Source organism: Branchiostoma floridae, chromosome 15 (genome assembly GCF_000003815.2).
Source record: "Branchiostoma floridae strain S238N-H82 chromosome 15, Bfl_VNyyK, whole genome shotgun sequence".
Classification (NCBI taxonomy): domain Eukaryota; kingdom Metazoa; phylum Chordata; class Leptocardii; order Amphioxiformes; family Branchiostomatidae; genus Branchiostoma; species Branchiostoma floridae.
Genome location: NC_049993.1, coordinates 205992 through 221791, shown reverse-complemented (window position 1 = coordinate 221791; position 15800 = coordinate 205992). Strand labels below are relative to the sequence as shown.

Genomic DNA, 15800 nt, shown 5'->3' with positions numbered 1-15800 from the left:
CTTTTCCCTTGGCACCGGACAGGGTATAGATACCGTCAGGAAAAGCGACTTCCCTTTCCCTGGGCACCGGAAAGGGTAATGACCCGGTGGTGTAGCGGTCTATTTTCTCCCTTGGCTAAGAAGCAGAGGAAGACACCTTACTTGCCTGTATAATGCTCTATCTGGTCTATAGGCAAAGGAAAGTTGCTTTACTCACCTGTATAATACTTATCTGGTCTATAGGCAAAGGAAAGACGCATTACTCACCTGTATAATGGCCTATATGGTATATAGGCAAAGGAAAGTTGCTTTACTCACCTGTATAATGCCCTATCTGGTCTATAGGCAAAGGAAAGACGCCTTACTTACCTGTATAATGCCCTATCTGGTCTACAGGCAAAGGAAAGACACCTTACTTATCTGTATAATGCCCTAACTGGTATATAGGCGAAGGAAAGACACCTAACTTACCTGTATAATGCCCTATCTGGTCTATAGGCAAAGGAAAGTTGCTTTACTCACCTGACAGGTATAATACCCTATCTGGTCTATAGGCAAAGGAAAGTTGCTTTACTCACCTGCATAATACCCTTCTGGTCTATAGGCAAAGGAAAGTTGCTTTACTCACCTGCATAATACCCTTTCTGGTCTATAGGCAAAGGAAAGACACTTTACTCACCTGCATAATACCCTATCTGGTCTATAGGCAAAGGAAAGTTGCTTTACTCACCTGTATAATACCCTATCTGGTCTATAGGCAAAGGAAAGACACCTTACTTACCTGTATAATGCCCTATCTGGTCTATAGGCAAAGGAAAGACACCTTACTCACCAGTATAATACCCTATCTGGTCTATAGGCAAAGGAAAGACACTTTACTCATCTGCATAATACCCTATCTGGTCTATATATATTGGAGATATATAGGTTGTTTGAGGACAGGTGAATACAATGAAATACATCTTATTTCAAGACTCAGGTATATGCAATAATGGGAATACAAGGGACCCAACCCTCCTTGTCTGAAACAAGTTCAACTATCTTATTACCATGTAATTACGTTAATATTGATACTATGAATGGAGTTATGTATTAAACTCGTGTACTTATATCATTCTGAAACTGCATTTTGTGATTTATACCAATCAACTTCTAAAATGTCATGTAAACCCGTTTTTTTTTGGGGGGGGGGCGAAATCGCTAAAGGGGGGCGAGGTAGGGGGGCGAGATCACTAGCCGGGGAGGGCGAGATCGCTAGCGATTTCGCCCCGGGGGGGCGAGATCGCTAGTGATTTCGCCCCCGGGGGGGCGAGATCACGGGGGGGGGGGGCGAGATCACGGGGGGGGCGAGATCGCTGTCACACCGGTACGCTGTACCAATACCCAGCCCTAGTGACCAGTATACAAAATGTAGGCTTACGATCGCCCGCTGGCCTTCAAGTGATGAAATTCGCACTCGTGCACATTTCCACACCAGGAGAATAGTTTCACACACGTGAGTCAGCTGTGAACCTACCTGAGGCCGCAACACCCCAACCCGCTGAAACATCGGCTCATTGTGGACCACCTCAACTTTGCAGGTGCTGTTATCTGTGTCAGATGGAAGGTTGAAGACCACATGTTCGTCTGATAATGATGCTGTTTTCCCAATGGCTACATTCATAGGTTTGAGTGACTGGATGAGGTTACCAGAAGCACAAGTCTGCACCAGCAGAAATATCCACAGGACAAAGAGCCCCATCCTTCCTGCTGACAGAATAATAATGAATGAAGACCTTTATTGTACAATTTTGCCCAACCGGGCTAAGTACAGGTCACAACAAATCAGGATATATACATACATAAAAGTGTCACAAATCTAGTCTAACACAAAAGTTCGGCTTCTTCTCGCTTCTTGGTAATAGTGAAAATGTAGGACTGTATGGGTTTCGCTATTGTCGGTTTGTCAAAACGCATGAGAAATATAAACTTGTCAGTGCTACTCATGTGTCTAAAATGAGGGAATCTACTTTCTATATAACTAAATAGAGTATTTCTATCATTCGCATACATATCGCAATCAACAGTGAAGTGCACTTCATCTTCTACCATGTTTGAGGTACAAAATTGGCAGATTCTTTGTTCTAGAGGAGTGCGGCTGTGCCTTCCCGATTCAATTCGCAGTCGGTGGCAACTGATTCTTAGTTTGGCAATGGTAGTTCTATGCCGAATGTTTGTGATTTTCAAATACTGCTCTTCATTGTATGTGGATTTCAGTAGTCTGTACGTTCGGAGTTTGTTTTTCGCACGTAAACCTTTATTATCATTATGAATGTTGGTTAGAAAATTCTGGAAATAAATATCATTCAGTCGTTGGTGGATTGCAGAAATTAGATGGGATATGTTTGGATCTGTTGACTTACGGGCTTGCCAAACAAAAGGGTAACCACACTCCTCCAAAGTTTTGCGAACACCAGATGCCCAACAATAATAATGAAAGGTTTATTCATTCATCAATTTACATCATTGTACCAAGCACACAGCAGCCAATTGTAATGGCTAAATTGCGGTGCAGCGATGGAATTCTTTTATTATTGGCTCTATTTTTCTGTGTTGACCAATGCTTGATGCGGTAACTGTAATAAGCAACAAGTATATCAAAATCTCATGGAAAAATGTTACTTGCTCGATCGGACAAGTGGGGAAGGACATTCACTTGCCCGGTGGACACTTTTATTACTTGCCCGGGACAATCAGGCTAGTGGACTTGTCCAACCCTGCATATTAAGTAGTGTACGACCGGCCAAGTATGATCTAGCAGCATACCCTTTTCTGGACCCTCTCAATCGGTATACCAAAAGTGGTAAAAGGAAGGAAATGGAAGGAAAAGGAAAGTAATGAAAGTGCAAAAAGGAAGGAAAAGGAATGAAATGAAACAAAGTATGAAGCAAAGGGAAAAAAAATTGATGGGAATATAAGAAAACAGTCCTGTGAGCAGCAAATGCATATGAAACATGTTTTATTTTTACTTTGTGACTGGAGGGTAACCTCTGTCGACAAAGTATTGTGAACTGTTTTTGCCTTGAGTGTTTGCACCTACATGTATATCTCTATGTTCCGTTTGTCGCAATCGTATGTGGTTTGGCATGTCTTCTAGCTCTGTACTCTGTTGCGCGATGATGCAAGTTCCTTTCTTTTCGCGGTGGCTAGCGCTGTTTTTATAATCAATGTAATAATTACAGAAATCACCCTTACAAAATGTACGTCTTTTGGTGTATTGGTCCAAGTCTGCGTTATCTAGGCCATGCGGTAATAGGATACTGTCAAGCAGATGTTGCGTGATTTGCGTGTTTTGTGCACGTCATATTGTCATAGCCTCCTTCGCCAGCGTCTCTGGGGCCTTGGCGAAAGTTTTTTTTTGGGGGTGAGGTGGGGGGCAGGGGGAGGGTGGACGTTGATTCGCGATTTTTAAGCGGGAATACGACGGGAAAGGAAAATATGCCGATAGAGGAATATATACGTACCGGGGTGCTTGTACCGGCACGTTTCTTTTGCATGTCGTCCTATCGTAATATTTCCCAAATTGCCGCTATATTCTCTGTAATTTGGATCATTTGGGTTTCGTTTTGTTGTTTTTGTTCGTCGTATTCGATGTTTGGGACTGTCAATATCATTGGTTATAACTGATGCGGCGGAAGTTACAGATGTGATTGAACAAATGCTCGTTCGTGGTGACAACAGCTGACATCGTGGACCAACAAACTGTTTCTGGTATTCCTGACAAATTTTGTTCTACTTTGAGTATCATAATCATCACATATCCAGGGCTCTAGCGAACATCTGTTTTTCCGTCAATTGACGGAAATTTGCTGCGTGTGACAGAAAAATATTAAAACCAATCCGTCAACCTTGACGGACAAAAATCCTTGGTGGAAGCTACAGGCGATGAATAATAAACCAATGTCACACACCACTGAAAACAACACAACTGTCATACTATAATTACGTAACAAAGTGTGTTACATTTGTACCTATGGTCACTTGTTGCATTTTGCGGCTTGTTCCACGAAATGCCTAGAGTCCCAATGGTTCAATGGAAGACTGGATGTTGCAAAGTTGATGAGACCATGCATATCTATGTTGGTATACTCGTTAATGTGGTTATAACGAGAATTACGACCCTACACCGGTCTCGGTCGATTCAGCTTTAAACAACTTCCTTGCACCCCTACAACAAGCCGGCAAAAACTCTTTGTCTACTCTGCACACAAAAAAGATGTCCTTCTTTTAAAAACGATTTGAAAACCAATAAAAAATTGTTCTCAGAGAACTACCACACTGCAAGAGGAAGCCTCAGTAATCTCACTAAGCTTAGCTTAAAAAAACCCTCACAAGATCCTTTCATAAGAGGCCGGTATTTCAAATCAAAGAAAGAATACACAAGGTTGATTAGAAGAACAAAGTAGAATACAAAAACACATCCTAAATCAACTCAAAACCTTTTCCAACGAGAATCCACCAGCATTCTGGGACCTCTTTAAACAATTCAAAACAAAAAACAAAGAACCCGAAGAATTAATTACCTTTGCCAGAATGGCTAAGGTTATGTTTTGGGCGTGTTTGTGTGTGTGTGTGTGTGTGTGTGTGTGTGTGTGTGTGGGTGTGTGTGTGTGAACAGCATAACTTGTGAAGCCTTGGATGGATCCTAATGATATTTGGTCCGTGGGTAGGGGTCGGGAAAACGAAGGTCAAGTTCGATAATGGGCCCCCTAGTGGCTTGCTAGGGCAGTCGAACCGCAGGTCACCCTAGAACGCGTTATTCTCTAAGATACGGCTTTTGACGCGAACTGATTTGACCCCGCTGCATGGCTATAAACAACTACCTGTTGTACAGCAAAACGACCTCGTACCTACATAATGTACATGTACACACTTTTTCACATCTACAGGTTTCGCACAATACAACAATGTAGATATTTTGTGCAATTGCAAAGTGAACACTGTGGCTTACGAAACATTGGCATTTTTTGGTCCGTTTATTTGTGGTTGTCTTTTTTACCATTCACCTTGATCCCATTAGCTAACCCCACTGTGTGATAGCCAATTTCCTCACTTTTAAATTGATACCAAAGTTTCTCGGTTAATTTGAGGAGCAACGGGTTTGCCCCGAAATTATGCAACAACATGTCGAATTTCCCGGCATCTTTTTTCGAACGTGAAACCGCACACACTGATCTTTCACTATGCTTTACAAATCTTAGACATGAAGTATTGATATCAATATGCTTGCACATGAATCCCGGCCCACTTATTCTGGCTTCTGGTTAATGTCAGTTTCATTTCAGTGGGTTTTAAGAAGTCTATTTGCGACGGCAAGTCCTGAGCCGTAAGTTTTATCAACTTTTCCAAACGCTGCAACATCAGACTTGAACTCGCCTGACCCCCATGACACAGAAAATGGAACGTACCGGCTGGATTCTATCGTTCGGACCAGGAGTTTGATGTTTTTTTAAAAGTCTGACTTTGCACTAAAACCCTGTGTCTATGTGTACTTGTCTATCATCATGTCACTTATTATATTGCATCTGACAATCAGACCCATTCAGCTTCTCGTACCAAGAAATGAGGCCTGTGACACCATGCGAAATGTATGAAAATACGGTCAAAACGCAGGGTAGTGTGCGTGGCCTGCTACAACCAGACCGAAACTTCACCATCGTGATTTGCGCATGTTAGAAGATAATTTCGGGGCAAACCTGTTGCTCCTCAAATTAAACAAGAAAGTTTGGTATCAATGTTCAGGTGAGGAACCGGGCTATCACGTGGTGGGGTTAGCTAATGGGATCATGGTGAACTGCAAAAAAGACAACCACAAATAAACTGACAAAAACTGCCAATGTTTTGAAAGCTACAGTGTTCGCTATCATTTTGCAATGCATGAAATATCTATATGGTTGAACTGGGCAAAGCCTGTAGATATCAAAAAGAACAAACATTATGTAGGTCTGAGGTCTTTTTGTTGCACAACGGGCACTTGCTTACACCCATGCAGCGGGGTCAAGCCAGGACAAACTGTGCTCCGGCGTATGACCTGTCGTAGAGAGGGCTGCGCAGAATGGATGCGCATAGAGCTCTGCAAATCAACAGCTAATTTGCATAATTAATGAGGAAAGTTTATAAATCCACTGAATTCCATGATAGGACTTACAAACTTGTCACATATGTAGCTGGGAAGGAGAAAAATGCCGATAGATATCAATTATGCAAATGAGGACTTCATTTGCATAATTAATGAGAAGATACGTACATGTTGACGGATCATCATGTTTTTGGTATGTAGGTAGCGTAAGTGAAGACCTACATAATGAGATACCAATTATGCAAATCAACAGCTAATTTGCATAATTAATGAGGACATTTTATAACTCCATTACATTCCATGATAGGACTTAAAAAACTTGTCACATATGTAGCAGAGAATACATATTTATCATGCAAATGATGACCTCATTTGCATAACTAATGAGAAAATATGAATGTGTTGATGGATCATTATGATTTTTAGCATGTCAATAGCCTAAGTGAAGACTTATATAATGTGATACTTATTATGCAAATTAACAGCTAGTTTTGCATAATTGATTAGGAAAAGTTCATAAATCCACTGCATTCCATTATAGTACTTTCAAAGTTGTCACGTATGTAACTGAGAAAGAGGGAAGAGAGTAAGAGGTGTATTTAAAGACTTTGAAAGAGAATAAGTCAAGAATGGATAAAAGGATCCTCGTGATTTTTGGTATGCTGATAGCTTAAGTAATGCTTGATACAATTTGATATTAACTAATTGTAAATTGGGATCTAATTTGCATAATTAATGCCAAAATTTTATAAACCAACTCCAAGCATATGATTATAAAATAAAATGAGTAACGCATTTGCCTACAGACATCATTCTACATAACAAACCTGGTTTATTTGGTAAAGGTATGTGTTCGTGGAAGTCTAGTTAATAATAATATAAAAGAAGATATTCATTGACACTTGGTTGGTTTTAGCGAGGGGGGAGGGCCGTTGCCAGGGGAACTCTATGAATGAGCTGTATGTGAAGGGGCTGTGTGTGAAGGAGCTGTGTGTGTTACATAACCCAGAGGTTCTGGGCTAAAAACTTAAGCTGGAACCCTTGTATTTCTAAAAGAAATGCCATTATTAAACTTAGCTTTGTCTGCCAGCAAAATATTTCCATGAAACTATATAAAATAGCCTTTAAAGAGGGTAACGATGTCAAAATTTCCCCGGACCTCCCTTGCAACGCCTCGCACCTTTGGGGCCAGACATGGTGTTGGAGATGTCGCCCTCAAAAACTTAGGCTTCTTAGAGCCCACGAACTTGCAATATAAAGGGGCAAGGCATACGCCACAGAAATCCAGGTTCAAATGCTTTTTAGGTGTTGTTTGGATATCAAAACAATTAAATAGCTTCTATAAAGCAAATATTTATGTCCATATGAAGCAGATATTTATCCCTCTATAAGCATATGTTTTAAGCCATTCAGTTTCCCTTGTTTGCTAGGGGTGATAGATTTGTTTCGCAATGAAAACCAGCATCATAAATCTGAGGCAAAGCACATTACCAAACCTGAGCACAGTCGTGATTTATTGGCGTCTTGAATATTTTTTCAAAGTTGGTAGGAGGGGGGAGGGCCTAGCAAAAAATTTTCACCTGGGAGGAGGGCCTAGCAAAAAAAAAAAAAATTGGATCCAGGGGATGTTTTGACCCGAAACTCTGACGACCGGCTACCCTGGATATCAGAGTACAACTTAGCCGGCTAAGGGAATTACGGCAACGTATCTCCGCGGGCTGGCTAATTCGATTTAAGGGGGATGTTGTTAGGGGTTCGGGAAAGAATCGTAGTCGTGAGCATTGTTCTCTGGGGACCAGGGTAACGACCGGCCCTCCCCCCTCACTAAATTCCATACAGTCCCTAATAACACACCGATCCTTTACACATAGTTTCTTCCCTGAGCACAAACAGCCCCTACTGTTTAAACAGCTTTTGTACCAGTGGACTTTCGTAGATCCGAGAAGCCTGACGTGATAGCCAGCCCAGGTAGACAGCCCAGCCTATTCCGTAAACCCTGTTGGGACCCCTCATGAAGACCCTCAAAAGATATTTTTGAGATTGGGCTGAGGTCTCAGGCAGGTGGGTTTCAGGTATCCAGGTTACTCTAGCCCCAAAATTTCAGAGGGAAGTGCGAAACCCAAGGCTGTAACTGTAAGCATTCTTAGCAACGCAACGTAAGTTGGTAATTGAAACCAATGAGCCTCTTTTTCAAATTATATATAAAAAGCTGTTGTTGCAGCTTTGAAACGAACTTGAAACATAAATTAAATATGTACAACCTAGAGACTAGTGAAGTAAATAGACGTTTAGCAGGGAAACAAAAACAACGATGTGGAGAATACATAAAGCCAAGATCTTGATATACATGTAACGTTACGTGTCTGGTGTGTCTTGAAGAACATAATCAAATTTTTGTGAAAAGTTACCTTCAACTTTCAAGTTGATACCTTGATACTGCATCCAGGAAAGAACGTTACATACAGTCCTCGACCTCTTGTCAACCTATGCAACCATCCAACGTTACAGTTAACAATATAATAACGTTAGGCCAAGGACCTTTCATTGTAGTTCATGTAGAAGAAGAAGAAGACCAGAGCCATAATTACCTTCTTGGCCCCGGCAAACCCGAAAACAATGGCCGCCCGGCTCCCACCACCGTGTGATGTCTGCTGCCTGCCAGGCGCAGCTGTCAAACATAAGCTAACACCGCCCAGCTGGCGGGCCCAACAACAACAGGCCCGGCTCAGGCCAGGTTGATTTCATTATATGTATGACATACACTGGGAACCCAAACCTGATGCGAGCGGGCGAATTAATTTGTCTTTTTTTTCGCTGTGCTCAAAGAACTGCTCAGAGAACCACTTTATTTAATAGCGATTTGGCTATTGGCAAACCGGGATCTGGCAGAGATGGGATGCACATGGGAGGGGGTGCAGCGAGCAGCAGCAGACTGACATGAGAGTTTGGAGGACAATGACGGCCCACCTCAGCGAAGACTGACTTGCGGCAAGGATGATGATGAAGAAACCGAGAGGCCAGCCAATCAGAGCTGGTCACATGACTTTCCCGCCACTACCAATACTCGTCCTGACTCGTCGTGGTCATCTTCCCGAAATCAAGCCAACATGGTGCTGAATGCAGGCGGTGTTGGCGCAAAATTTTCTACTTGGGGCGATGTAGAGCTGAGCATAATGAATGAATGAAGACATTTATTGTACATACATACATGATCATACATACCCACTGGGTTCAGTACAGGTCACACTAAATGACACAACATGATATAACTAGAGTTCCACGAACACATACCTTTGCCAAATAAACCAGGTTTGTTGGGTGTCTGCAGACAAATGCGTTACTCATTTCATTTTATTTTATAATGGCATATGCTTGGAGTTGGTTTGTAAAATTTTGGCATTAATTATGCAAATTGAATTTACAATTAATCAATATCAAATTGTATCAATTGTACCAAATATCATCAGGATCCATCCAAGGCTTCTCGAGTTATGCTGTTGACAGACACACACACACACACACACAGACACACACACACACAGACACACACACACACACAAACACGCCCAAAACATAACCTTAGCCATTCTGGCAAAGGTAATAATGATACAATGAATCTACACTACTCAAGAATCGTATTCTACTGCGTACATTCGGCTTCTTCTCGTTTCTTTGTGATATGACTTCTAAGACGGTAGAAAATGAAAATAGGAAGCTGCCACACAGCGTTGACAAGTTTCTCTACAGTGCACCGAATTGTTATACTGTGAAGGGAACTTCCGACCAGGTCTGGGCCTATCCGCCAAGTCCTGTAATTAATAGTTGGGCATTTTGTGACACTTGTTGTCTCTGCATATGTCTGTTATCAGTGACCTGTACCTAGCCAATCGAGGCATGAATGTACAATAAAGGTTTTCATTCATTCATTCATTCATTCATTCATTCATTCATTCATTCATTCATTCATTCATTCATTCATTCATTAATAATGACAGATCTCCTTAAGATGGCAGGTCAAGGCCAGGACCGACGACACCTCATGATTGCTGTCATCCAACCCCACCATGATATCATGAATCTACAACTCCATCTCCTTCGTCAAAGCAAGGAAGAAAAGCACGCCAAAGCACCCGGTCTGGGTCCGACCATGGATAGGGAGAAGAATTTGGGGTATATCATAAATTGATGGCGGCCTAAGCTCCGAAATGAGGATCCGAAGGACTTCCACAACTTCATGTGAATGCTCATTGCCATGTATGATGAACTGCTGGAGAGGGTGACAGTAAGACTGACGAAAAAAGGCACCTTAACCCTATTCAGCCCGGGGGGGGGGGGGGGCTTTTGAGGCCTGCGCCAACTTTCATGTCCTATAACGCCAGAACACCTTACGCTAAAGCCAAAATATAGTTGGCAACAATTTTACGAAGTTTGACATATTTTCCATTTTTTCGTGTTGCCATGGCAACCGTTTGTTGACAGGCAGTTTTGCCAAAAATCACTATTTTTGGTTCTAACAATGTATTTTTCACATTTATTTGCTATATTACTGCTATTTTGTTACATAAATAAAATCTTATATTATTTAGCATATCTTTCATAATTATATATGCATAAATTATGCTAATTTGAATCTAAATGAATTCATTTAGTCTATTTCCATTGCCCTTTGTGATTATTTGTTGCAAAAAAATTAGTCTAAAAAATTCATGGTGGTGGATATAATATGGCGGAGCCTAACTTGTATCTTAGATGTGCATGACGTCATTTTATGACGTCATTGATGTTGCTATTGGCAATACAAGTCGTAATAAACATTATCATTCTGTTATTCTGTTAATTAACAACTGGGCTGAAGTGGGGTGTCCATGTTAACAAAATAACAACCAAGGCTAAACAGACATTGGGAGTAATCAAACGCAACTTGTGGGCATGCCCAACCAGGGTAAAATCACTTGCATACACGTCACTAGTAAGACCTAACCTTGAATATGCCGCTACAGTATGGGACCCGTATACAAAGAAAGACAAAGATAAACTTGAAAGGGTACAGAACCAAGCTGCCTGCACAAACAACTATAACAGGGATTCTAGTGTTACCAAAATGAAAACAGATTTGCAGTGAATGTCACTTGAAGACAGAAGGAAAATGTCCAGACTTTCCATGATGTACAAAATGACCAATAAACTGGTGGACGTACCAACGGATAAGTATCTAATAACAAGAACAAGAAACAGTCATGCCTTCAAATACCAACCTAGGATTGATGTGTTCAAAAAATCGTACTTTCCCAGAACTATCGTAGAGTGGAACTTGTTATCACCAAGTACACACGTACGGTAGGGGCATCTTCTCTCGGTAGTTTTTAAGAACGCTTGCAGATAGATGTGCAAAAGTTAGGGGTAACGAGTCGTTCGATGTAATATAAACAGCTGCTGCCGCGCCGCGTGCCTGCAAAACTGGTGTGTTACGCCGAACGGTGGTTATACCGGCTATATAGATACAGATACAGATCTGCACTTGTTGTTAAATTTTTGTAGTATAAGTTGAAGTTTTCTGAGAATACCCTTTTTTCATGGGTCCGGCCAATATAATCAAATCGATGACGTCATAATTACGTCATCTTACGTCAACGTAACGTCAAATGTCAAATACTTGTCAGATATCATGTCGATATCATGTCATGAAAATTTGGTGGCCCTACGGCACGTCGTTTAAGAGTTATAGGACTTAGAAGTGGAGGGCATAAAGCACCCCCCCCCCCCAACACCACCACCCCCGGTCCAGGGATGACCAAAAAAGCCCGGTCTGAATAGGGTTAATAAGAGACCCCCCTGGACCCAGGCTTGAAGCTAGCGTTGACCCTCCAACACCTTGGCGAGTACCAAAGAACACCATATGTTCAGTGGTTGTCCGAGAGGTATGCGAAGCCACCATCATGATGCATAGCGACGTACCTGGATGAGCTGATGGTTTGCCCATACTACATCCAACCAATGGCGTCAGATAGCTGATCACGTTCTACCAAAAGGTGAATTTTCCTCACACCTGACCTGTGGAGTGGTAGATGGAAAGCACGAAGCTTGCCAAAGTCCTCGGAAAAGTGGTTCCATTTTACAAGGGGTTCTAATCCATCTTGCCTTGGTCGACACGGACTACAGATTCAGCCGGGTTGACATTGGTGGCTTTGGCTCTGCATCCGACACCCATGTGTAACAGCCGTGACTACCGCTAGAGCTCCAAGTTCTAGTCTGTTTGCCACGTGTCATTTTGTGTAACAGATGTATTTGACTTTATTTGCTGATAGTACTACTTTTTGTGTGTGTAGAACCACATCATATAAGGATGCAAAATAAACTTTGAAAGAGGGCGTAAGGTTTCTTAATTGTTTAATTTACGCGTTTGATACACATCTTGAATACGTTTTGCGGAGTGTGTGTTTGTATATGTATGTAATATCTTTACAGTAGTTGACGATGTATAATACATGCAAAGCATGGGTATTTGATTTATACACGTGCGTATACCTTTTATTGTAAATGTGGCCCACATTTCTTTAAATGTTTGAAGTATCACTATTTCACAAATGAAAAAAAAACCTCCGAGTCACTGTTTGCTCATCATTGTTCTACTTGCGTTATACGTGTACATAATACAAAGTGTTCCTCTGACACAAAATACTGAATTGGCAATGCTCGCAAACGAAAGTGTGTTACAGAAACTGTTCCTATGACACACCTGAAATGCGTTCGGAATACAAGGGCAGGTGCGTCAGCCATGTGGTCGGCAGACGTTGTGTGCGTCCGGAATACGCTCAACATACGTAACTCACACGCAGCTATTCGCAGAACGAAAAATTGTGTTGCGCACTTCATATGCAAACCATACGCGGAATGGATACGCGGAAGTCGTGATTCGTACGCCAGATGGGCGTGGCGTATAATTTATTCAAAAAAATATATGCAGGTGTGAACCCACCTTTACGGAAAAACCTAGCCGTGAAAACTATTTTTCTACGTACGCCGTAGTTCGGGTTGATTTTTGGATTGACATTTATCTTATATCAGAAAATAACTATCGAGCTCGAGAGACTGTTTTTATGTTTGCGAAGCTAACATTCTGTTTTCGTACAGACGTTTGCATATTCCAACCGGATCCAATCAAAACTCAGTAAAAAGGGAAGCTGTAACATGTACTCCACGTTTCCAGCTTTTTGATTGGCCGAAAGTCGGACTTTCTCGGGGGGACGTCAGAGGTGAACCTATCAACGCACAGGACACAAAATGGCACTCGGCATCGACTTTGTCATTGATAATAGCGAAAAAAAAAATAGGACTGGGACGACATGCGGCAGTAAATCGGCCATACGTTCGACCAAACAGGCGCTCAAGGAAGAAGTTGCCCGCCATGGAATGAACAAGATTGATAAATTTTCACACAAAATCATTATCTTCAGAAAATTGGACCTTGGAATCTTGCAAATTGTGAACGGACGTGTTCAACCTACGCAATACATTTGTATACCTGTTGAATACCCATGGTATCAGTAATGTATGCTTTGATTGCTGGGTATCAGTAACGTATCAGTAACGTATGGTTTGATTGCTGGGTCGACCAGGGTTCGAGTCCGAGCAGGGAGAATTTATTTTTAGTTGTCCTTTTTTAACATCCATTTAATATAAGAACTAGAGTTTCACGAAATACATACCTTCTCCAAATAATCAAGGTTCATAGTGGAGAGTGTCTTGATCAAAGACTTTAAGCTCTCATTCATGTATTTAGATACTAGGCCCCGAATACACATCATTCCTACTCAGAGCAAAGTACTCAATCTACCTAGCTGTGATGTAAGTTTCAAAAACGCTTGCTACATTCAGAGACTTTTCGAGACTGCCTACCTCCATAGGCATATCGTGGTGAGATCAGTGTTAGAACAACAAGACCATCACACCTACTCACCACTATAAAAACAAGAGTTTGGAGACCTCATACTGCCATGAAATATCTAGGGATTTTAAAGAAAAAAATTATTTAACATTTGCATAATCCATGCGTGGCGATGTTCATGTTCACCTTATTTAGTTAGTATATAATTAGTATCTGTTAAGGCCACAGCAAGTACGGTTTATGGATAACATGAACTGGTATTTGTCTTGAAACATGTCCGTGGGAATATCGTCTGAATGGCCATATAACATCTATTCCACAAGATTGCACAAGAAAAAAAAAGATTTTATCAAGAAAGCGACCGAAAATCGACATAAATAATACTATGTAGTGAGGTTAAAGCATAATGTACACTCACATACATTACACGTAACAACTTAGCTCAATCGGTAAAGTAATTCGAAAGTCGGTAAAGTAAATCGGATTCGAAAGTCCCTGGTTTTTTCTTTTTAAATATTGAAGATGATATATAAATATTCTATTTATTTATTGATATTGTATTTTTATATATCATTTTTTTAGTATTCGTTTCATATATGCAAGGCCTTTGTCTTATGAACAGGACTTCATAGATTCCAAACCCGGCATTCGAATTTTTCTGTTCATGGTAATGGAAAATACCGTGCAGCGGCTCCTATGCGCGGTAAGATGATTCTCGCAAAACACTCGCCACTAAACTACTATTCATGATGTAAACAGAGGCTCTTGATGTTGTTTGCGTGAAACTCCATCAAAAACAGCGATCCTTTCTTACAGTAGCAAATGCTCCATTGTTCAGTATCGACTTCATTCAGAAGTTTTCAGACAACACGGATGTGGAAAGTCACACCGCTCGACACAAAAGTATGGGAATTTTCATGAATATTAGCAAAATTATCCAGGAAAACAAGGAAGAAATGTTGTAAATGCGGAAACCAGTATAATAGAGATGAGGTAGCTGTTAATTGGTTTGGATATTTGTTTGACATTTGGTAGTCAATTTAGATAGAATCTTGTCACAGTGCTGATGGTGCTTTTTACATAAGTACCTGAGTATATTGATAGATTTTATAATGAACTTATTGTACATTTAAAATAAAGTTGTAAGCCAAGACCAGCTATTAAACAGTACTCCTTTCCAAAATAACAATTTTTCTTATAGACGCAACAGCCCTTGAGTGACTTTTTCTAACAGATTTTACTTCAAGAAAAAGACAGTTCACACTCATAAACGTAGACGAAACGCCAGCTTTTTTTAAAAGCACTTGTTTTAATCCGATTGCTGTCTAATTTTAAATGTTGTAAATGCATTAATGTTTTAAAGTTGATTCTGTGACTGATGACGCATTTCATGTGTATATACATGTACATGCCAAGTCATCCAGGAATAAAGCTGAATCTGAATCTCATCCTGTACTTATCTTATGTTCCTCGTACTGTTGGGCCAAGGAGGTTGAAAAAAGGGAGTCCGTCGGATCCGCGGATCGCGTGCTGTTCCCTAGCCGGCTATAGTTCTCTGGTCGGCTTACTCCTCTACTTGTTCCACTTCTACGATGTTCCAGCGATCCGGAGTCTGGTAGACTACCCAAACCTATCGACCTCCCGAAAAACATTGCAAACTTTCCAGCGGTTCTTGAGATATACCCCTCATAACAGTATGGCAACACTACTTCCATCTTCATGCAAGTAACTAGTACAGACAGATAAATGAAGTCCCATTCCATACATGATTTGGACCCGTCATGTCTTCTGACCTCCCCTTGTTACTCTGTAACTAGA

General features: G+C 41.1%; 1 protein-coding gene across 6 annotated transcripts in view; it reads right to left on the bottom strand.

Moving 5' to 3' along the window:
• LOC118431463 (FRAS1-related extracellular matrix protein 1-like) overlaps positions 1-8817 on the bottom strand; it is a 38245-nt gene extending 29428 nt beyond the window's left edge. For 3 of the 6 annotated variants that reach the window (XM_035842700.1, XM_035842702.1, XM_035842705.1), the window contains exons 1-2: positions 8686-8817; positions 1496-1728 (exon numbers count right to left, since the gene is read on the bottom strand). In XM_035842700.1, coding sequence (XP_035698593.1) covers positions 1496-1728; positions 8686-8776 — 324 coding nt within the window. In that variant the 5' untranslated portion in view covers positions 8777-8817. Of the gene's footprint in view, positions 1-1495; positions 1729-8505; positions 8661-8685 lie in introns of those variants that run through there. The other 3 variants (XM_035842701.1, XM_035842703.1, XM_035842704.1) reach the window with 3 other exon arrangements.
• Between the last annotated feature and the right edge of the window lie 6983 nt (positions 8818-15800).